This window comes from Peromyscus maniculatus, chromosome 1 (assembly GCF_049852395.1).
Source record: "Peromyscus maniculatus bairdii isolate BWxNUB_F1_BW_parent chromosome 1, HU_Pman_BW_mat_3.1, whole genome shotgun sequence".
Lineage (NCBI taxonomy): Eukaryota > Metazoa > Chordata > Mammalia > Rodentia > Cricetidae > Peromyscus > Peromyscus maniculatus.
The window spans coordinates 20,765,867-20,790,689 of NC_134852.1; the positions used below are offsets into that span (position 1 = coordinate 20,765,867).

Sequence of the window (24,823 nt, forward strand, 5' to 3'; positions counted from 1 at the left end):
TGTGATGGCTGTCCTTGGTTGTCAACTTGACTATACCTGGAATGAAATACAATCCAGAAACAGAGGTCACACCTGTGATCTGGATCTTGAGGCAGGAAGACAACCTGCCTTTGATCCAGATTTTGAGGTGGGAAGGCACATACTGCTGCCATGAGGACCAGCCTCCAGCAGCTCAGAGCTTGAAGGGAATCCATGGAGTCCTCATACTAAGGCTTTTTTATCTGAGGGAGTAAGGAAAAGACAACACACTCTCTTGATAGTTTTCTTCTGACTCTTTCTTTATTCTTCTGTATTCTTCCTCTACATCTTTCCTGGTGTTTTCCTTCTCTCATTCTTGATGTTTTTCTTCTAACTTACTTTGTTTTTTAATCTTACAGCTTATATACTCCACCAAAATCTTTCAAGCAATATGAAAATCACAATGTGGCTACATTCTATTTTTCAAGTGGATGATTACAATGAATATAGGCTTTTAAAAGATGTTTTCATTTCCCCTACATGGTTAAACAGTTTACTTATTACAGGTGAAAAACAAGTTTTTCCAAGAACCCACATATATTATCCAAGCAACTTGTTATAGATTAAGAGAGTGTAAGCAAAAGTATTTTTCAAGTCAATTCTTCTACTAGCAGACTGCTTACTGTAGTTACAAAGGAAGGGCCAAGCATTTTACAATTTATCTCAAAAGATAATCTTTTTTTTTTTTTTTTTGGTTTTTCGAGACAGGGTTTCTCTGTGTAGCTTTGTACCTTTCCTGGATCTCGCTCTGTAGACCAGGCTGGACTCGAACTCACAGAGATCCACCTGGCTCTGCCTCCCGAGTGCTGGGATTAAAGGCATGCACCACCACCGCCCGGCTAAAAGATAATCTTAGAAGAATCACGAATCTAAACTTTTATATATGAAAAAGAACCAGTCAGCTCTATTTTAAAACCTCAGGGTGCACACATATTCATCCACAGTTCTTTATATCAGGAAGCAGAGGGCAGAAATGGGGACAAGGATTTAAACACTGCCTTTGGTCACCAAACCGTCCAAGCAAGAAAGGCACACCAGCTAACAATAATCGGGCTGCTTTGTTCTTGTTCCCTGACCTTAAAGAGTTCCTCACTCAACTATGTGCCTTTCTAAAACTTCAGATTTGTCTTTTTATGTTTTTCATCTTAAAGCTATTAACAAAAACATCTCAGTCTAACGTTAAATCATTTTCAAAGCTTTGTTTCAGCTATGATGCACTGGGAAACCTGTGAACACATCTCCCAACTTAAGATTAAAGGAATTTAAACTAGCTGGGCTACTGGGACTCGGTTGTTTTTCTTAATCATTAACCTACGCCACAGTCTATATGGCTCCTCAATAGAAACTCATGTGTTCTAGCTGTGTGACACTTTCTTGTTTTATTGTTTTATCCTCTGCATCCTACAGAGGCAATGTTTTATCCTACCTTTACCTATGTTAATTTTTCCACTAAAATAACCTCTATCATAATGCCTTACTATATTTATTACAAATCCTCAATCATCAAAATCCTGTTTAAACTAACTCTATTATTGTATAAAATCATTGCTTCAGTTAAAAAGTACAGCTTATGAGGAAGTCATCTTCATAATAATGCACAGGTAAAAATGCCCAGTAAAACAGGACATTTCCAAGAGATGATCATACTACATCAAGGGCAGTGGGGATCTCTCCACACCCATTCACACCATACCAGATACCAGAGAAAAATGGCAGTGACAGACATGCAAAGACACAGCAGTAGCAAGAAATATTCTAGGGCTGAGGCTCTTGGGGGCTTGCCTGTCCAAGATTCATCCATCAGTGCCTTGCATGCTTGTGGGCCTATCCCCTGAAGTCAATTGCCATCTGCTACTTCTCTGACTTGGCCACCGATAGATACACCTTTAATCTGGGCCACATCTTCTGCCAGAAGCCTATATAAGGACAATGGAAGAAGGAAAGCTTGCTTCTTCTTTGCCTGCCTGCCATCGCCTTGCCAGCACATCCATTCCTTCACTGGTATTGAAGTCTACTTCTCCAGGATTGCAGCATATACAGAAGACCAGCTGAGACATGCAGCCTCAGGGGACTGAGCAGCTACTAGATTTTTGGACTTTCCATTCACCACTAGCCATTGTTAGATTAGCAAGACTACATCCTGGAAGTCATTCCAATAAATTCCCTTTATATATATGGAGAGAGATTCATTCCAAAAGTTCTATGACTATAGAGATCCCTGACTAACACACCACATAAATGCCAGGCAAGTGAGAAGCCTGCCTGTAATTCCACCCTCAGAAGGTGGATTCAGGAGATCTCCAGAGCATGCTGGTTCCCAAGATAAGTCATGCCAGTGAACTGTGTTTGATTGAGAGTCCCTGCCTCAAGAAGAATAGGTGGGAACTGGTGAGGTTGTTCACTGGGCAGGGGCACTTGCCACCAAGGCTGAGGAGCTGGGATAACTTTCTGGGACCCACACAGTGGAAAGAGAGCCATGCACCCTCAACCACTCCACCCCCACCCCCACCCCCACAGAGAGAGAGAGAACAAATATTTCAAAAGAATAAGTCAAGCCGGCGATGCTGGCACACACCTGTAATCCCAGCACTCAGAAGACAGAGGTGGGCGGATCCCTGTGAGTTCGAGGCCAGCCTGGGTGACAGAGTGATTTCCAGGAAAGTCCCAAAGCTGCAAAGCTACACAGAGAAACCCTGTCTTGAAAAACCAAAACAAACAAAACAAAACAAAAAAAAGAATAAGGCAGAGGAGTGATTGAAAATGGTTCTAGACATCAAACTTGGGCCTCCATCCACACCCATCCACAAGTGCCTGTACACCCTACACTCCCATGCCCAAACACATGCACACCACTTATACACGCATGGAAAAGGAAAAGGAAAAATGCAAAGTTGAAAGCTGACTTCCGAGTTAACAAATATTCATAACATTAATCATTCATTAACCAGTTAATGAAGAACTGTGAGTTCAGCTGTTTCCATACAAGTGAGTATTAGGGAAACTGGCAAGGCCATAAATTTGGACACACCCTTGAGTGTGCCAGTTTAAGAAAGAGAGTCCTCCTAAGATTTCATCACAGACAGAAGCAGATACAGAGATTCATAGCCAAACAACAGGCCAAGCTTAAGGAATCCAGTCAAAGAGAGAGAAGAGGTATTCGATGAGCAAGGGCATCAAGATCATGATGGGGAAACATGCAGAGACAACCAAACCAAACTAGTGGGAACTCATGAAATTTAGATCAACAGCTGTGGAGCCTGCATGGGACTGGGCTAGGCCCTCTGCATAGTGAGACTGTTGTGTAGCTTGACCCGGTTAGGGGGCCCCCTGGCAGTAGGATCAGAATCCATCCCTCGTGCATGAGCAGGCTTTGTGAAACCCACTACCTATGATGGAGCACCTCACACAGCCTTGAGGCAGGGGGAGGGTCTTAGACCTGCCTCAACTGAATGTACCCCCCCATGGGAGGCCTTTCTTTCTTGTAGGAGGGAATGGGGGGTGGGCTGGAAGGGGGAGGCTAGGGGGGCAGGAGGAGGGAAGAAGGGGCATCTTTGATTGGTATGTAAAATGAATTAAAATTTTTCTTAATAAAAAAATAATAAAATAAAATATAAAAAAATTTCATCACAGAGACCAGCATCTACTCACCTTAGCACTGGATGTGAAGTAAGACTTGGGAAACAGTTGTATGGGAAGATGTGTACTCATGAGACGTGGTCCATCCTGGTCCAGCAATAGTTTCTGCTCATCTTTATACTCAAGCCCTGGAGACCTGGCAAAATTTTTGACAGTTTGGACCCAAGTAGGGTCCCCTTTGGAGACAATCAGACTGACCATTTCAATCATCCAGTGTGTTCCTAGTTGTGGGAAAATGAGAACAATCAAATTACATTACATTATCATAGTAAAGAAAATGTTTCATATGTTGAATGATGAAGGTATTTGCATTTGGTTTTATTCTTAGGTTTCACTTTTGTGTTTTCTGCTTGGATACAAGCCAACTGCCTTCCATGTGGTTTCATCGTACTTTTTAATCTTGGTTAATCCTTCCTCCGTTCCTGAACTCCCATCTCCCCTTATATCTCTAATTCTCATATCATCCCTGTTTAAAACTTTTCACCTACAGTAATACCCCTCTCTACTTTCCTTTTGCCTGTGTTCTATTATGCCCTCCACCTTTAACCCACCACCACCACTGCTGGTTATTTATGTTTGTTTGTTTGTTTGTGTCAATGTGACATAAGCTAGAGTCATCTGGGAAAAGGAAACCTCAATTGAGAAAACGCCACCATCAAATTGGCCTGTAGGGAGCCTGTGGAGCAGGCTCCACAGCCTTTTTTGAAACAACAATCTATACTGTGAGTGGCGTACCACATCATCTCATTTATCTAATTATAGCTTTATATAGATTTGTCAAACTTCCTTCTACTTACCTATTTTTCCCAGGTCTATGTATCTGTCTAATCAGATCTTAATAGTATAACAAAAATTAAAGAGATATGCTTGGTTTATTGGTAATGAAGGCACAAGCAGTCTGATTGCTCTCCTACCATCCCACCTCATACAGGGTTATATGGAGTACCATAGACTTACCAGGGCTTCATGAAGACATTAGCAGAATAAAAAGAGATGAGAAATCTTGTATCTAAGATGACTGTATGAAAAAAGGTTTAGTCATCCCTCCTGACCCACCCTCTGGTTCTGCCTTATGATAGCATAAACCACATTAATTTCGTTTTAACTTCTGTATTGATTTATGTATCTATTTGCAACGGCTTGATTGAATACTGTGATCCTTACAACTTTCAACTTGACAGAAACTAGAAGTACTTGGGGAAAGCCTTTGGTTTTTTGTTTGTTTTTGTTTTTTAGTTGGAAAAACACTAGTTCCTTATGAGACATTCACCTCTACCAATTCTCACATCTGAATATAAGTATACCAGGAAAGAAAGAAAGTATATCACTTGAAAATGGTCCTTTGTGTTAGTACTAAGGCATGCACTTCTGGCAAATGAAAAGATGCTCATAATACTGAATGTCAGAAATAAGCTATTGATGTTATTTCTTGCTTTATGGGGGGGGGGAAGAGCAAGCTGTCTAGAATGTCTAGTTAAAGTATTTTAATCAATGGTTTTGAAACCAAAAATCCCTGGTTTTACTGCAGCCCTTTCTTTTGTTAGCTTCAAGAGGCCAAGCAAGACACTTATCTTCTCCAAAGCTCATTTTCTTCAAAATGAATCATAATGCTTGCTAAAATTTCATCCCTGTTTCTCTTACCCATCCCGCAAACTTTTTTTTTCTTTTTCTTCTTCTTCTTTTTTTAAGTCTGGAATCCTTTCATGTAGATGAAAGTGAGATGAAAGAGGTGAAAATATCATTTTACAGGACAGGATTGACAAGGTCATGAGCTTTGCTTTAGATGTACTGATGATAAGATGATCTGAGAGTTATCCCAGTTGGGAGAGGGGTCTAGAGCTTTGCTTAAAGCCCCAGCATTTACCCCAACACCCTGTCCTGTCATCCTGTCTTCTTGATACTGCTCTGGATACTTTCTAGTTTCATGAACTCACTTCAAGTTTTCTCATCCCTCCAGGGAGAAAGTCTTAATGAGAAATTATCTAGATCAGGTTGGTCTGAGGGGGATTGTCTTGGTTGTTAATTAACATAGGAAGACCCAGCTCACTGTGGGCAGCACGGTTTCCTAGAAAGGAGTTCCTGAGCTATATGAGATCAGAGAAGGCAGGCAGAAAGTCGCAGTCATTTCTACATGGACCATGGACATAGTGTGACTAGCTTGCTTGCTTTTCAGCCTTGAGTTCCTCTCAATGATGGATTGAAACCTGCAACTGTAAATTTTAATAAAATCATTTCTCCCCAAAGTTGTGTCTTTTCAGGGTATTTCTAGGGAAGATAACAACTATCGAAGTACAAATAATTATTGTCTGAAAATAATGTGACATGAATGAGAAAGTGTGCTCACATTCACACACCTGGAAATGGCAGAGCCAACTGGAAATCAAGCAGTGTTCAAGTCTTGCCCATCTCAGTGTCTGACAATTAGTGAGAGTGAGCCCTGAGTCAGCCTCATATCCATCCCATTCTCAACATTTCCCATCCCCAGGTTGAGAGAGAAGCTCTGTGTTTCTTGAGAGCACCCCGAGATTTAGAAGCTGACAAGAGCAAATGGATACCTGCAAGAGGTACCTTTCCCTGGGAGACACAGTCATAAAATATGATGGGCTGAGCTAATTATTAATGACAGACTAGTGATATGTGGGTGCCTTTTCAGTTACACAGTTACTTGATGTAGGGATCTGTGCCTCAGGACCAGTCTAAGACCATGTTAGATAGGTAAGTCGCATATAGGGTGGTAGATGACAGATAGATAGATAGATAGATAGATAGATAGATAGATAGATAGATATAGATGATAGATAGATAGTACATAGATGATATATATATATGTATATATATATGTAGATAGATAGATGATAGAGTCTATCTCCAAGTTTCCTATCATACAACTTCTAATATCATGTAATCTCTGAATTAGTAGAGGTCTTTTGTGTGTAAAAAAAGTGGCCATGCCCAATAAATAGGCCAAGGATATAAGCTGGTCACCTGAATCACTGCAACAAAATTAGAGGGTTGGTATTTTTAGCCCCACTCCCTAACCTGTACACAGGGGAGGCAGACCAAGGGTTAAGTTGATCATAAATAGTCAGTATTTGTTTTAAGCTACATGTTTTTCTTTTTTTTCCTTTTATAATTTCAAACATATAATTTACTTTGACCAATATTTTAATCAGTCATTCCTATTTGTGCCTCCTGAGATCCCAAAAGGACAGGATTTTAGGGAACTGATGTATTAAAAATTTCATAAGCCTTTTTGGTGGAAATATAAAATGGTGTAACTAACATGGGAAAAAGCATACAGATTTTGGTGATTTGGATGGGAATGGTCCCCATGGGCTCATATGCTTGAATGCTTGATCTCTAGTTAGTGGAGCTTGTGGTGGAATTGTGTTCCCCAAAATATTGTGTACCTTATTAAATTTATCTGGGGTCAGAGAACAGAAAAGCCACTAGTTAGGCAGTGATAGCACACACCTTTAATCCTAGCATTCCAGAGGCAGAAATCCATCTGGGATCTCTGCAAGTTCAAGGCCACATTGGAAACAGCCAGGCATGGTGACTCACGCCTTTAATCCCAGGAAGCAAGCCTTTAATCCTAGGGAGTGATGGTAGAAAGCAGAAAGGTATATAAGGCATGAGGACCAGAAACTAGAAGCATTTGGCCTGGTTAAGCATTTGGCTGGTTAAGCATTCAAGCTTTTAAGCAGCAGTTCAGCTGAGAGCCATTAAGATGAGGACACAGAAGCTTCCAGTCTGAGGAAACAGGACCAGCTGAGGAATTGGCAACGTGAGATAGCTGTGGCTTGTTCTGTCTCTCTGACCTTCCAGTATTCACCCCAATAACTGGCCTCAGGTTTGATTTTATTAATAAGAACTTTTAAGATTCCTGCTACAGGAGCTGTTTGGGAAGAATTAGGAAGCGTGCTCTTGTTGGAGGAGATGTGAGACTTGTTGGAGGAAGTGTCACTGAGGCTGGGCTTTGAGATTTCAAAAGCCCACCCAAGGCCAGTCTCTGGTCTGCCACCATGCCCCTTACCATGATGATTACGATTATGTACTAACCTTCTGAAACTGTAAGTAAGCCCCCAAATAAATATCTTCCTTTATAGTTGCCTTAGCCATGGTGTCTATTCACAGCAATAGAACAGTAACTGAGACATAAGTTAACCCCCCCCAAGTTACACACACACACACACACACACACACACACACACACACACACACACACACACACACACTTTTCTTACCTGATCTAGGGTAGCTCACTATGATGACATCATCATCTTTCACCAAAAAGTTCTGAGCAAAAGACAGAGACTCCACACTAAAAAAGTCAGACACCATCCGGATCCCCTCAAACAAGAAGATATTGTCAGTCATCTTGACACAGTTGTGGGCTTCAGTGAGACTCCCCAAGTGGCCTGGCTCGCTCAAGTGTTGAATGGAAGTGGCCCGTATATGCTCCCGAGGAGGCTGCTAAGAGCCCACCTGTCAAAGCAGAGCAATGCACAGTCCTCTAGAGTTACCAGAAGAACAGAACTTATACAGGTGTGAGAATTAAGATGGGTGGGATTTGCAGAGTGACATAATTAAATGTGACAAACCTTTCAGAGTTTTCAAGCAGTGTTGCAGTGATCTTTCTGGAATAAGCAAGCACTCCAACAGCAACGAGAGTGTCACTGGTGGACTGAAGCTGACATAATTCTTGAAAGTTTTTCGTCCCAAGTCTGGTTTGCATTTCCACTTTATACTCTAAAATGACAAGCTTGGGCAGTCAAGCAAGCAAGATTTTACATAAGCTATGTAAAATACAGAAGTAGTCAGCAGGTCATTAAGGGCAATGACCTTTTTTTTTTTTCAGTTACATTTTGCAGTCATTTTGTTCCACTTGAAGTTATCCTTTGGCAAATAGGCCATACAAGTAGAGCTTTAAGTAACTGAGAAAATAAGCCACTAGATCAACATCTAATAATGGTCTTTACTACCTCATTCTACTTCATTCCCTCCTCTTTACCTTCATAGCACCCTATGAATCTGTCTAAGAAGTCGGCTGATACCACCTGCTGTGTCACCTGCAGCTTGACTCTTTTTACTCTAGTTCTGATGACCCTGGACAGGGTGTCTAAGATGAACAGTCCTAACAGAAGTCCTGCTATGGTCAACCTAAGAGGCCCCATTAACAGAGCCAGCCTGGGTCCACATGAAGTCCCTTCATGGCCTCTCAACTCTACCTCTGGCCTTCTCTTCTCTATAACTGTTTTGTATTTTCTCATACTATTTCTGATTGAGCAGCAAAAACATAGTATTCTCCACTTAAAACCATGGATATGCCTCCCTTTTCAGCAGTAATCAAGTCCTCAGTGGTTTGGGAGGAACATTGCTGCCAATGAATCAATCTGATTCTGAAGAGTGACTTTGATTTCTTGAACAATATGTTCTCCCCAAATTGTTCTCTTGTCCATAGTCTGTCACTGGCTGGGGCCATCTCCAAAAGGAACTATAGTCTGTTTTATTGGTGCAGGCAGTTCCATCACAGAATGGTGAGGTCTGAGGGATGATATGTGACTGGCATATTCCCAAGTAGCACTACCAGAAGGAGATACAACAGAGCCCCTCTAGGGGGTGCTAAGTTATACTGATGGCTGTCCAGGAATTGGAGCTGCCTTGGGACAAGTCTTTTCTCCAGACTAATTTACATGACAGGGTCAGAGATGCTGGGTGGGAACTGTATAGGTGCACATCCACAGAACCAGAAGGACATCAGGAGGCAGAGTGGGAGCTGAGCCGTTGCCCCCATTCTGAGGTCGTTTTGAGATGCCCAGTTTCACAGAGGCTTGGCTGGGTGGGCTCTCATGGTCCACTCCTGGTTGGGCTCTACAGCAACCTTGACTTGCTCGTGCGGTGTAGCCACAGCTTGATACCTTCAGCTTTAAGAGCTAAGAGAGTGCTGAGGATTGGGCAATTTTTGTGTCCAGTGTCAGCCAAGTTTTTCAAGAACTGCAAAAGGTGTGTGTGTCCATACTCTCAGAGGTCCCCTGAGGCTTTTGGGAGCAGCAGAGGTGGGTGTCCAGTCAGGGTCTCAAAAGGAGACTAACTACATTTACAGGCCATGCGTTATGCCCTAAACAGTAAAAGTGGACGAATTTCTGCCCAAGGGAGGTCTCTTTCTAGGTAATGTTTGATCGGTGTAAATTCAAAGTTCTACTTAGTCTCTCAACCCATCCTAATGATTGGGGGAAGTAGCATGAGCACAAGTTCCAGGTTAATCCTCTGCGCAGGTAAGAAAGGCTTCTATTCTACTCAGCCTGCAAAAGTGCATGCCACAACCAGCAAGTATCCATCCCCTTTGCTGGGTGGAATGTCATTGAGGACCAGTTATGGATGTTTAAATGGGTAGGAAGGACCCGCGTTTTTGTATCAGCTTGTAGGTCTGCTTGGGATTGTTCCAAGCACACTGCAGACAGGCTTTGCCAAATTGTTTGGTCAGTGTTGGTAATCTCCAGGCCACCAAATATCTTTGCAACAATTCTCATAGGGCAGATTTTCCAGATGGGTTGTTCCATGAGTTTGCCCAACTGGGCTAGGAGAGGTCATCTCAGGAATTACTATTTTTGACTCTGAGGTAACCAGCCAGCCCTCGGGTATTCAGTGGCCCTTTTTTTGGTTATTCTTTTTATTCCTTCTGGCTTCCATGAAGGGAGCTCTGGGAGCTCCAAGGGTGTAAACATATTCTCTGGGCTTAATGGAAGGGACCGTGGTGCTGTGTCTCCATGGACTCCACCTTGGCTCTTCGTGTGAGCCTAACAGTGCACCAGTGCCAGACCAGGGGCTAGGGGGTGGGGCCGGCAGACAGCCTGAAGGAGCTGTAGGATTTTGTGTCTGTTTTAAATGTCTTTGTCCTCTGAGGAAAGAAGTCACTTTTCCCAATATATTGCAACTTTGATTCCTTTGATGTGAAAGGCTATTCCTCCTCTTGTAGGCATTGGGTCCCATTAATAAAAACTGCCATTCTGAAATGGGGAGCAGTGTGTCCCTCATGTCCAACCACGAGCAGAAAATGTTTTCTGCACAGTCGTGAACATCTACATAGTCATGAAGGAGCTCTCATCCTCTCAGGCAAGCATATAGCTGGATAACATTGCTGTCATCTGACATTATGCAGACACTAAGAGACCATGAATGCCAACACAGACTGTTATACCCAGCAAAATTCTTAATAAACATAGAGGGAGTAAACAAAATATTCCATGATAAAACCAGATTTAAACAATATCTTTCCACAAATCCAACCCTACAGAAAGCCCTAGAAGGAAAAATCCAACCTAAGGAAGTTAGATACACCCATGAAAACACAGGCAATAAATAGTTACACACCAATAAATACCAAAGAAGGGAAACACACAACATAACTGTTAGACCCCAAAAATCTAGGGTCTCAAGTGGGCACCCCAAGAACCCAGACTCCAGTTCAGTTGATGCAACAGCAAGAGGTGTTTATTAATGCACTGGCTGTACAGTCAGGCAAACTCTGCTCCAAAGAGCAAGAGTCACCTTGTACTGTAGTCACATGGGGGCTTTTAAAGGAAAAACCCACAGAAGCCATAAGATTACAATTCCCATACAATTTCGTTTCTAAGATCATGGTCTGATCACAGAGTGGTTACAGTCACATCCACATGTACATTCTTCCTGAAACCTCAAGGGTGGTATCAGGGCGGGAGTGGAGTTTACATAAAGGTCACAGTGGTCCTTTCTGGAACACTTGCAACTATCCCAGTCACAGTTGAGCACATTTCTTAACAGAAATCTTTTTTACTTTGTTACATTGTTACAGGGATGGTTGAATAATGATTGAGTCAGCTTGCCCTTGGAACTAGATTTTTAGTTTCTCATTTCCTGGGCCTTGGGGGTGTAAGCCTGAAGGGCTAGGGTCTTTCAACAACCACCAAAAAAATAACAGGAATTAACAATCACTGGTCAATAATATCCATTAATATCAGTGGTCTCAATTCACCTATAAAAAACACAGGCTAACAGAATGGATTCTAACACAAAATCCATCATTCTGCTGCTTACAAGAAACACACCTCAACTTCAAAGACAGACACCACCTCAGAATAAAAGGCTAGGGGAAGACTTTCCAATCAAATGGATTTAAGAAGCAAGCTGGTGTAGCTATCCTAAATTCCAATAAAATAGACTTCAAACTAAAATCAATCAATAGAGATCAGAAAGGACATGACATATTTATCACAGGGAAAATTCATCAAGATGAAGTCTCAATTCTGAATATTTATGCCCCAAATACAAGGGCACACACATTTGTAAAAGAAATATTAGTAAAGTTTAAATCACACATTAAACCCCACACACGAGTAGTAGGAGACTTCAACACCCCACTCTCACCAATAGAAAGGTCTGCCTGACAGAAACTTAACAGAGAAATAAGGGAACTTCCAGAAGTTATGACTCAAATGGCTTAATAGATATCCACAGAATATTCTACCCTAACACAAAAGGCTATACCTTCTTCTCAGCACCCCATGGAACCTTCTGTAAAATCGACGACATGCTTGGTCACAAAGCAAATCTCAACAGATACCAAAAAATTGGAATAACCTCCTGTATTTTATCAGACCACCATGGATTAAAGTTAGATTTCAACAACAACAAAAATTACAGAAAGCATATAATCTCATGGAAACTGTATAATGCCCAATTGAATCACCAATGGGTCAAGGAAGGAATAAAGAAAGAAATTAAAGATTTCCTAGAACTCAATGAAAATGAATGTACAACATACACAGATTTATGGGACACTATGAAAGCAGTGTTAAGAGGAAAATTCACAGCACTAAATGCCCACATAAAGAAGATAGAGAAATCTCACACTAGTAACTTAACAGCACACCTGGAACCTCTAGAACAAGAAGCAAACGCATCTAGGAGAAACAGACACCAGGAAATAATCAAATTGAGGGCTGAAATCAATAAAATAGAAACAGAGAGAACAATACAAAGAATCAATGATATAAAGAGTTGGCTCTTAGAGAAAATGAACAAGATAGACAAACACATATCCAATCTAACCAAAAAGCAGAGAAAGAGCGTCCAAATTAACAAAATCAGAAATGAAAAGGGAGATATAACAACAGACAAAGAGGAAATCCAGAGAATCATCAGGTAATACTTCCAAAATCTATATTTTACAAAATTTTAAAATCTAAAAGAAATGGATGATTTTCTGGATAGGTACCATATACAAAAGTTAAATCAAGACCAAATAAACTATCTAAATAGACCAATAACCACTAAGGAATATAAACGATCATTAAAATTCTCCCAACCAAAAAAAAAAAAAAAAAGCCCAGGACCAGATGGTTTCAACATAGATATCTACCAGATTTTCAGAGAAGAGCTAATACCAATACTCTGCAAATTGTTCTACGCAATAGAAACAGAAGAACATTACCAAACTCCTTCTGTGGGGCTAAAATTACCCTGACACCCAAACCACACAAAGATGCAACAAAGAAAGACAACTACAGACCAATCTTGTCCATGAACATTGATGCAAAAATACTCAAGAAAATAATGGCTAGTCAAATCCAGGGACACATCAAAAAAATTATTCACCATTACCAAGTAGGCTTCATCCCAGGGATGGAAGAATGGTTCAACATATGAAAATCTGTCATTGTAATACACCATATAAACAAACTGAAAGAAAAAACACATGATCATTTCCTTAGATGCTGAAAAGGCCTTTGACAAAATCCAACATGATCCAACCCCTTCATGATAAAGACTCTGGAGAGATCAGAAATACAAGTAACATACCTAAACACAATAAAGGCTATTTACAGCAAGCCAACAGCCAACAACAAATTAAATGGAGAGAAACTCAAAGCGATTCCAATAAAATCAGGAATCAAGACAAGGCTGTCCACTCTCCCCATACTTATTCAATATAGTACTTGAAGTTCTAGCCAGAGCAATAAGACAACAAAAGGAGATCAAGGGGATACAAATTGAAAAGGAAGATGTCAAAATTGCCCTATTTGATGATGATATGATAGCATACATAAGTGACCCAAAAACTTCGATTAGGGAACCAGCTGATAAACTCCTACATTAAGGTGGCAAGATTCTGTTGTAATTATTGTTACATCTCCCCTATGTATACAAAACCTTCATTTACAATGTAATTTATTCATATTTTTAGCTTTTTAGTCTTTGATCATTTATTGAAGTTTGCCAAAATATTTCCTTTATGGTTTCTCCTGAAAGTTTATTTATTTATCCTCTAAAGCTGTTCTGTCATCCAGAACAGTATGATTTTTTACAATAGGCATTAGGTCCTTTAATTGCTCTGGGGAGGAGTTTCCCGCATGATTACAGGGAGTGACTGAACCACATTTGACATGGGCGCCTGCAAGAGGTCCCCCAAGGCATTTCCTAATGGCAAAGTGTTACCTTGTCTGTCCCTTGTTGATCTGCACTCATTGGTCCAATTCCAGCCTTTGTTGCACCTTCTGCATACTCCAGAAGTCAGTGGCCTTCTGTTGAGATTATTCCTAGAAACAAGATTGTATCCAGGAATGTCCTGTCTACAATCCCTTTTTAGGTGACCTTGTTTGTTATAATTGAAACATTTGACATTTTGATTTTTCTTCAAGCCTCTGAAAATCACCTCTCCTATCCAAGCATCACCATGGTTATACAATTTAATATTGACTGTATCTCAGATCCATTCTTCTGTGGTGCTGATACTGCCTTTAAAGGCCTAATATTCCTTTTGAATTGTGAATTAGCATTTTCAAAAGCCAAATTCCATTTATTATTTGCCTAGCTTCTGAATTTGGGATAATTCTATTTGCAGTTGAATTCAATCTTTGTAAAAAAAAATCAGTGAAGGTTTCTTTTGGGCCCTGTATAACTTTAGTAAATGACTCAATTCTCTTTCTGACTTCTTCAGTTCTGTTCCAAGCATCCAAAGCTGCTTCACAGCATAGAGCCAGGGTGTGGCCATCATATAGAGGCGGTCTTTGTCCATCAGCATAATCTCTGTCTTTAAGAAGTTGGTCTTGAGGAATTTCAATAACTCTAGCCCTACTTCAATGTTCAATGGTCCTAGCCTCATCTTTCCTCTGTAATGGAGGACCAGATTCCAATACTGCTGTAACCAAGTCTTACTAGTTTGGTGGGACAATTCTTTTACTAGTTGACCATGAATTTAACTTCTGCCTCACAAAAGGTGAATCTATATCATATGAGACTATTGCTTCCTTAAATCTCCTCAAATTTAACATTGCCACTGGAATCCATTCAGCTCTTACATAGCCTTGGGATACCTGTCATCTCACAGTTGTTCCCATAAGGAGATTGGATGAATGAAGGTTGTTTGTTTGATAACCTTGGGCTGTTCCTCTAATTTTATACTGTAATGGTGAGGTTGGTTCTCCTTTAAATTCCTCTGTCAGTGTCTGAATATCTCTGTTATCTGTTTTAATAAGTTTTTCTAAGGCTTGAAACTTATCAGTCAAAACTGTGGTGATACTTGATTTGTGCTGAAATGTGGTGACATTTTATTTGTGCTTTAATAAATATAGCTTGTCTGGGGATCAGGGAAGAAGTCAGCCATTATAAGTAAACACAAAAGTCATGCAATGTTTAGCACATGCCTTTAATCCTACCACTTGGCAGGCAGAGATCTTTCCTATGATGAGTGTCCTTCTTGATCTCTTTTGAGATGGATCCAACTCTGGACCTCCATGAGTTGAAGGCTACATTGGAAACAGAGCCAAGTGTGTTGGAACATGCCTTAAAATCAACACAAGTTAACCATGGAGGTCTGGAGGTCTGTATAGACAGACAGGAAGTGACAGACCTGGGCAGAAAGAGGAAGTGATGTAGTTGGACACAGAGAGTAAGTCAGATGGCAGAATAGCAAGTCATATAGGCATGGGTAGAGAGGTTGTATCTCGAATTTGGAAGCTGTGAGTTGGTGAGGTAAGATTAGATATGGCTGTTGTTATTCCTCTGATCTCTCTCATGCCTTAATCCAATTTTAGGAACCATATTTTTTTATTTAATAGGATCATTTAGAATTTCATCTACAAAAAACTGAATTATTTTCTTTAGTAATTAGTTGTAGGGCTTGCATATTATCAGTAGTAACTTTTCAAGTCCTGCATCATGGCACTCATATCAACAAAGTTTTAAGTAATGAAACAAGTATTATCAAACCAATAATGTTTATAATTGACATTACATATATCCCATCTAAGTTATTATCCTCTCATTTAATTGTTCCATATATATATATATATACATACATATATATATATATGTATATATGTATATATATTTATTGTTTTTCGAGACAGGGTTTCTCTGTGTAGCTTTGCGCCTTTCCTGGAACTCACTTGATAGCCCAGGCTGGCCTTGAACTCACATAGATCCACCTGGCTCTGCCTCCCGAGTGCTGGGATTAAAGGTGTGCGCCACTGCCGCCGCTGCCGCCGCCGCCGCCGCCGCCGCCGCCACCACCACCACCACCCAGCTTAATTGTTCCATTTTTAAACTATCCATTTTGTAATCATACAGAGACCTAACTCCCTCCATCATAATAGTGTTTTCAATTTTTTAACTTAAGAAAGACTCTCTCTCTTTTTTAAAATTTAATCCCCCCCCCCCCGTTAAGAATTCCCAATTGTCTCACCAAATCTGATGATGATGATTGTGAAGTGTGAGGCTGACTTCTGCTGTGCAGCACATCTGAGCAGAAAACACAGGCAATGTACAGCCTGCCTGAGGACAGCTGCCTCTGATTGCATGTCAGCAGCCTGAGGTGGGGGCCTAGGGAAAGCCCACAACCCATGGGGTGGGGAAAGGAGCCAAACTGCCAGCAATCTTCATGTGCAAAAGCAGCATTTGTGATTGGTGGGAAGTGAAAGCACAGAGCTGCCTGAAGGCAGAGGTACCCAGTGGGAGGTTTTGGAATTCAAGCACTTGTGTAATTTTCTGTAGAGAGACTACAACAAAATGATCCAATACTTGCTCAGAGGGCTTGGGAAAATAAAGAAAAAGCCAGTCAGTGGTGAGGTGATTCCACTGTGTGCTTTTCTGATGCAGGGAAAGTCTTTCCAATCAAATGGTCTTAAGAAGCAAGCTGGTGTAGCCATCCTAATATCCAACAAAATAGACTTACAACTAAAATCAATCAAAAGAGATCAAGAAGGGCATTACATACTCATCACAGGAAAGATCCACCAAGATGAAGTTTCAATTCTGAACATTTATGCCCCAAACACAAGGGCACCCACATATGTAAAAGAAATATTACTAAAGCTTAAATCACACATAAAGCCGCACACATTAATAGTGGGAGACTTCAAAACCCCACTTTCTCCACTGAACAGATCTGCAAAATCGAAACTTAACACAGAAATAAGGGATTTAACTGATGTTATGACTCAAATGGACTGAATCAATATCTATGGAACATTCCGTCCTATATAAAAGAATATACCTTCTTCTCAGCATCCCATGGAACCTTCTCTAAAATTGACCACATACTTGGCTACAAAGCAAATCTCAACAGATACAAAAAAATTGGAATAACCACCTCTGTTCCATCAGACCACGAGGGTTTAAAATTAGATTTCAACAACAACAAAAATTACAGAAAGCCTACAATCTCATGGAAACTGAATAATGATCAACTGAATCACCAAAGGGTCAAGGAAGAAAGAAAGAAAGAAATTAAAGACTTCCTAGAAAGCAATGAAAATGAATATACCACATACCTAAACTTATGGGACACTGTGTAAGCAGTGCTAAGAGGGAAATTCATAGCACTAAATGCCCACATAAAGGAGTTGGAGAAATCTCACACTAGTGACTTAACAGTACATCTGAAAGCCCTAGAACAAGAAGAAGCAAAGTCACCCAGGAGGAATAGACACCAGGAAATAATTAAATTGAGAGCTGAAATCAATAATAAAAAAAAAGAAACAAAGAGAATAATACAAAGAATCAATGAAACAGAGTTGGTTCTTTGAGAAGATCAACAAGATAGACAAACCCATATCCAAACTAGCCAAAAGGCAGAGAAAGAGCATCCAAACTAGCAAAATCAGAAATGAAAAGCGAAACATAACAACTAACATGGAGAAAATCCAGAGAACCATCAGGTCATACTTTAAAAACCTCTACTCCACAAAATTGGAAAATCTAAAAGAAATGGATATTTTTCTGTATAGGTACCACATACCTAAGTTAAATCAAGACCAGATAAACTATTTAAATAGACCTATAACCCCTAAGGAAATAGAAGCAGTCATTAAAAGTCTCCCAACCAACTCATGCAATGAGCCCAGGACCCGGCACCAACACACAGCTGCCTCCCAAACAGATCAAGCCAAATGACTGTCTCACCCATTCAGGGGGCCTGATCCAGTTGGGGGCCCCTCAGCCTTTGGTTCATAGATCCTGTGCTTCCATTCATTTGGTTATTTGTCCCTATGCTTTATCCAACCTTGGCTTCAACAATTCTCGCTCATATAAACCCTCTTCTTTCTCACTAATTAGACTCCCAGTGCTCCACCAGGGGCCCAGCTGTGGATGTCTGCATCCAGATTCCTCAGACCTTCCTTGGATGGGGTTTATGGCACAACTAACAGGGTGTCTGGCCATCCCATCACCAGAGTAGGTCAGTTCCTGCCGTCTCTCGACCATTGCCAGCAGTCTTTTGTGGGGGTATCTTTGTGGATCTCTGTGGGCCTTCCTAGCTCTCTGCTTCCTCCCCTTCTCATGTGGTCTTCATTTACCATGGTCTCCTATTCCTTGTTCTCCCTCTCTTTTCTTGATCCAGCTAGGATCTCCCACTCTCTTTCCCTCGACCATTGCCCTTCATTGTTCCCACTCATGACCAGGCTGTTTGAATCATGGGACCTATGCACGGACGCTTGGCTCGGTCTGGGAGGGGGGGACTGGACCTGGCTGGACTGAGTCTACCAGGTCGATCCCGGTCCTTGGGGGAGAAGTTGATCTGGAGGAGGTGGGAATCGGGGGTGGGGTGGGGGGAGGGGGAGGGTGGTGAGAGTGGGAGAACAGGGGAATCTGTGGCTATTATGTTGAACTAAATGATGTTGTAAAATAAATTTACTAAAAAAAAAAAAATCAAAAAAAAAAAAAAAAAAGAAAGAAAGAAAAAACCCAGGCCCAGATGGTCTCAGTGCAGAATTCTACCAGATCTTCAAAGAAGAAATAATACCAATACTCTTTCAATTGTTCTACAGAATAGAAACAGTAGGAACATTAACAAACTTCTTCTGTGAGGCTACAATAACCCTGATCCCCAAGCCAAACAAAGATGCAACAAAGAAAGAGAACTACAGAACAATCTCCCTCATGAACATTGATGCAAAAATACTCAAGAAAATATTGGCAAACAGACTCCAAGAACATATCAAAATAATTAGCCACCATGATCAAGTAGGCTTCATCCCAGAGATGCAAGGGTGGTTCAACATGTCTGTCAATGCAATACACCATGTAAACAAACTGAAAGAAAAAAAATCACATGATCATCTAACTAGATACTGAAAAGGCATTTGACAAGATCCAACACCCCTTCATGATAAAGGTCTTGGAGCGATCAGGAATACAGGGAATATATCTAAACATAATAAAGGCAATTTATAGCAAGCCAACAGCCAACATCAAATTAAATGGAAAGAAACTCAAAGCGATTCCAGTAAAATCAGGAACAAGACAAGGCTGTCTGCTCTCCCCATACTTATTCAATATAGTACTAGAAGTTCTAGTCAGAGAAATAAGACAACAAAAGGAGAACAAGGGGATACAAATTTGAAAGGAATAAGTCAAACTTTTACTATTTGCAGATGACATGATAGTATACATAAGTGACCCCAAAAATTCAACCAGGGAATTCATACAGCTTATAAACACCTTCAGTAATGTAGCAGGATACAAGATTTACTCAAAAAAATTAGTAGCCCTCATATATATATATATATATATATATATATATATATATATATATATGACAAATGTGCTTAGAAAGAAATCAGAGAAACATTACCCTTTACAATATCCACAAATGATATAAAATACCTTGGGGTAACTCTAACTAAACAAGTGAAGGACCTGTGTGACAAGAACTTTAAGTCCCTGAAGAAAGAAATTGAAGATGTCCAAAAATGGAAAGATCTCCCATGCTCATGGATAGATAGGATTAACATAGTAAAAATGGCAATCTTACCAAAAGCAATCTACAGATTCAATGCAATCCCCATCAAAATACCAACACAATTCTTCACAGGCCTGGAAAAAAATTTTAACTTCATATGGAATAACAAAAAACCCAGGATAGCCAGAAGAATCCTGTACAATAAAACACCCTCTGGAGGCATCACGATCACTGACTTCAAGTTCTACTATAGAGCTACAGTAATAAAAAACAGCTTGGTACTGGAATTAAAACCTACATGTGGACCAATGGAACTGAACTGAAGACCCTGACATTAATCTGCTCACCTCTGAACATATGATTTTCGACAAAGAAGCCAAAAATATACAATGGAAAAAAGAAAGCATCTTCAACAAATGGTGCTGGCATAACTGGACATCAATGTGTAGAAGGCTGTAAATAGATCCATATCTGTCACCGTGCACAAAACTTAAATCCTAGTGGATTAAAGACCTCAACATAAATCCAGTTACTCTGAAACTGATAGAAGAGAAACTAGGAAGTAGTCTTGAACATATTGGCACCGGGGATCACTTCCTAAATATAACACCAGTTGCACAGACACTGAGAGCAACTATTAATAAACGGGACCTATTGAAATTGAGAAATTTTGGTAGGGCAAAGAACACAGTAAATAAGACAAAACGACAGCCTACAGAATGGGAAAAGATCTTCACCAACCCCACATCTGACAGAGGGCTGATATCCAGAACATATAAATAACTCAAGAATTTAGACATCAAAATAACCAACAGTCCAATTTAAAAAATGGGCTATAGAGCTAAAGAGATTTCTCAACAGAAGAATCTCAAATGGCTGAAAGGCATTTAAGGAATTGCTCAACATCCTTAGTTATCAGGGAAATGCAAATCAAAACAACTCTGAGATACCATCTTATACTTGTCAGAATGGCTAAGACCAAAAGACTGAAAACAGCTTATGTTGGAGAGGATGTGGAGCAAGGGGAACACTCCTCCACTGTTGGTGGGAATGCAAACTTGTACAGCCACTCTGGAAATCAGTATGGCGGTTTCTCAAAAAATTGGGAATCAGTCTTCCTCAAGACCCAGCTATACCACCCATGCACATATACACAAGGAATGCTCAATCATACCACAAGGACACAGTCTCAACTATGTCATAGCAGCATTATTTGTAATAGCCAGAATGTGGAAACAACCTAGATGCCCTTTAACTGAAGAATGGGTAAATAAAATATGGTACATATATACAACGGAGTACCACTCAGTAGAAAAAAAAAAACAATGCATCATGAGGTTTGCAGGCAAATGAATGGAACTAGAAAAAAAATCATCCTGAGTGAGGTAACCCAGACTCAGAAAGACAAACATGGTATGTACTCACTCATAAGTGGATACTAGATGTAAAGCAAAGGATAACCAGACTGCAACTCACAACTCCAGGGAGGCTACCTAATAAAGAGGACCCTAAGAAAGACACAGGGATCACCCAATGACAGAGAAATAGATGAGATCTACATGAGCAAACTGGGGGTTGCAGGGGTTAATGGAGGGGAAGGGTCAGGGGAAAGAGAGGTTAGGGGAGATGGAGGTCCCAGCTGGATCATCAGCATTGGGGGAGAATGGAGAGGGAGATACCATGATGAATGAAGACCCCAGGGGAATAGGAAGAAGCAGAGTGCTAGAGAGGTTCCTAGAAATCCACAAAGATACCTCCACTATAGACTACAGGCAATGGTCAAGAGAGTCCCTGAGCTGATCTGCTCTGGTGATCAGATGGCTGAACACCCTGGCTGTCATGATAGAACTCTCATCCAGTGTCTGATGGAAGCAGATGCAGAGATCCATGGCTGAGCCCCAGGTGGAGCTCCAGGACTCCAATAGGCAAGAGAGCAGAAGGATTGTCTGAGCGAGAGATATTGAGACCACGATTGGGAAAAGCACAGGGACAAATAGCCAAACCAGTGGAAATGTATGAACTGTGAACCAATGGCTGAGGAGCCCCCATGGAACTGGACCAGGCCCTCTGAATAAGTGAGACAGTTGAATAGCTTGATCTGTTTGGGAGGCCCCCAGATAGTGGAGCCAGGACCTGTCCTTGGTGCATGAGGTGGCTTTTTGGAGCCTGGGCCTATGCTAGGACACTTTGTTTAGTCTTGGTGTAGGGAGGAGGGGACTGGACCTGCCTTGACTGAGTCTACCAGGCTAGGCTGACTCCCCAAGGGAGACCTTGCCTTGGAGGAGGTGGGAATGGGGGGTGGAATATGGAGGAAGGCTGGGGGGTGGGAGGAGGTATGATGGGGGAATCCGTGGTTGGTATGTGAAATTAAGTAAATTATAAAATAAAAACATTTTTTTTTTTTAAAAAAACACTCAAATTATGCTTCTAGTAAGGTAACTCATTCCTCCTCTCCCAATCCATCAATAGAAGTACACAACCATTGGGGCCCCTTAGTATCTTTACTCCTGAGGTCTGCTCTTCCCTTGTAATGTATTTTCATCTTTTTTTATTGCCTTGTTTTAATAAAGCTTCCATGTTACTTTTTACTTCTGGAAAAAAAAAACAGATTTAAACAATACCTATCCACAAATCCAGCCCTACAGAAAGCACTAGAAGGAAAAATCCAACCTAAGGAAGTTAGATATACCCATGAAAACATAGGCATTAGATAATCCCATCAACCAATACCAAACAAAGAAGGGAAACACACAACACTATCAACAAAAAAATAATAGGAATTAACAATCACTGGTCATTAATATCCATTAATATCAATGGTCTCAATTCACCTATAAAAGACAAGGCTGACAGAATGGGTATGAAAACAGGATCCATCCTTCTGCTGCATACAAGAAACACACCTCAAATTTAAAGACAGACACTACCTCTGAGTAAAAGGCTGGGAAAAGACTTCCAATCAAAGGAAGCTGGTGTAGCTATCCTAAATTCTAATAAAATAGACTTCAAACTAAAGTCAATCAAAAGAGATCAGGAAGGACATTACATACTCATCACAGGGAAAATCCACTAAGATGAAGTCTCAATTCTGAACATTTATGCCCCAAATACAAGGGCATCCACATTTGTAAAAGTAACATTACTAAAGCTTAAATCTCACATCAAACCCTACACACTAGTAGTGGGAGACTTCAACACCCAACTCTTACCACTGGATAGATCTGCCAGGCTGAAACTTAACAGAGAAATAAGGAAACTAACAGAAGTTATGACTCAAATGGACTCAATAGATACCTACAGAACTTTCTACCTTAACACAAAAGAATATACCTTCTTCTCAGCACCTCATGGAACCTTCTCCAAAATTGACCACATGCTCGGTCACAAAGCAAATCTACACAACACACACACACACACACACACACACACACACACACACACACACACACACTGGAATAACCTCCTGTATTTTATCAGACCACCATGGATTAAAGTTAGATTTCAACAAAAACAAAATTACAGAAAGCCTATAATCTCATGGAAACTGAATAATGACCTACTGAATCACCAATGGGTCGAGGAAGAAATAAAGAAAGTAATTTCTTTCCTAGAATTCAATGAAAATGGAAGTACAACATATCCAAACTTATGGGACACCATGAAAGCAGTTCTAAGATGAAAATTCATTGCACTAAATACCCACATCAAGAAGATGGAGAAATCACCCTCTAGTGACTTAACAGCACATCTGAAATCTCTAGAACAAAAAGAAACAAAGTCACCGAGGAGGAATAGATGCCAGGAAATAATCAAATTGAGAGCTGAAATCAATAAAAATAAAAACAAAGAGAACAATACAAAGAATCAAAGAAACAAAGAGTTGGTTCTTTGAGAAAATCAACAAATAGACAAACCCATATTCAAACTAACCAAAAAGCAGAGAAAGAACATCCAAATTAACAAAATCAGAAATGAAAAGGGAGAGCAATAAGACAACAAATGGAGATCAAAGGGATACAAATCGGAAAGGAAGAAGTCAAACTTTCACTATTTGCAAATGATATGATAGTGTACATACGTGATCCCAGAAATTCTTCCAGGAAACTCCTACAGCTGATAAACTCCTTCAGTAAGGTGGTAGGATACAAGATTAACTAAAAAAAATCAGTAGTCCTCCTCTATATAAATGATAAAAAGGGCTGAGAAAGAAATCAGAGAAACATCATATCACCCTTTACTATAGCCACAAATAATATAAAATATCTTGGGGAAACTCTAAGCAAGTGAAGGACCTTTAAGTCCCTGAAGGAAAAAAATTGAAGAAAATATCAGAAAATGGAAAGATCTCCCATGCTCATGGATAGATAGGATTAACATAGTAAAAATGACAATTTTACCAAAAGCAATCTACAGATTCAGAATCCATCCCTGGTGCATGAGCAGGCTTTTTGGAGACCACTACCTACAATGCAGCCTTGAGGCAGGGGAAAGGCTTTAGACTTGCTCTGCTGGCTGTGCCTCCCCATAAGAGGCCTTGTCTTCTTGTGAGGGAGGTAGTGGGGGGTGGTGTGTGAGTGAAAGGCTGGGGGGATGGGAGGAGCGAAGAGGAGGATCTTAGATTGGTGTGCAAATGAATGGAAAAAATTTAACAAAAAAATTTTAAATTCATGAATATCTTTTAAATTTTCCAGTTTTTTGGAATCTGTAAGGTAAACTCTAATAATTTTCTTAATTTCACTGTTGCCTCTCATTATAACTCCTTTTTCATGTCATGCTGTATTAGTTTTTATATTTCCTCTTTCTTTTGGTTAGGTTAACTAAATTTTGTCAATATTGTTTATATTTTGAAGGAACCAACTCTGTGTCATTGACTCTCTATATTGATTTTATTGTTGCTGTTGTTTTCATTTCACTGATTTCTACATTGATGTCAATCATTTTACTGGTTTT

The 24,823-nt window shown here is 40.3% G+C and overlaps 2 protein-coding genes and 1 long non-coding RNA gene across 4 annotated transcripts in view; 1 reads left to right on the forward strand and 2 right to left on the reverse strand.

The window, feature by feature from the left end:
* LOC143273218 (sulfotransferase 2A1-like) lies at positions 1 to 24,596 on the reverse strand. The gene is made up of 5 exons (XM_076571583.1): positions 24,271 to 24,596; positions 8,259 to 8,406; positions 7,902 to 8,142; positions 3,667 to 3,875; positions 1 to 221 (listed from the first exon to the last, which is right to left on the reverse strand). Exons 3-5 carry the CDS (start codon positions 8,032 to 8,034, stop codon positions 207 to 209), a joined length of 357 nt encoding a protein of 118 aa, XP_076427698.1. The 5' UTR covers positions 8,035 to 8,142; positions 8,259 to 8,406; positions 24,271 to 24,596; the 3' UTR covers positions 1 to 206.
* LOC143266763 (uncharacterized) overlaps positions 1 to 24,823 on the forward strand; it is a 230,770-nt gene that overhangs the window by 200,779 nt on the left and 5,168 nt on the right. The gene's annotated exons all lie outside the window — the stretch shown is intronic.
* The window catches only part of LOC143273128 (3-beta-hydroxysteroid sulfotransferase-like), a 291,023-nt gene that overhangs the window by 19,040 nt on the left and 247,160 nt on the right, over positions 1 to 24,823 (reverse strand). The gene's annotated exons all lie outside the window — the stretch shown is intronic.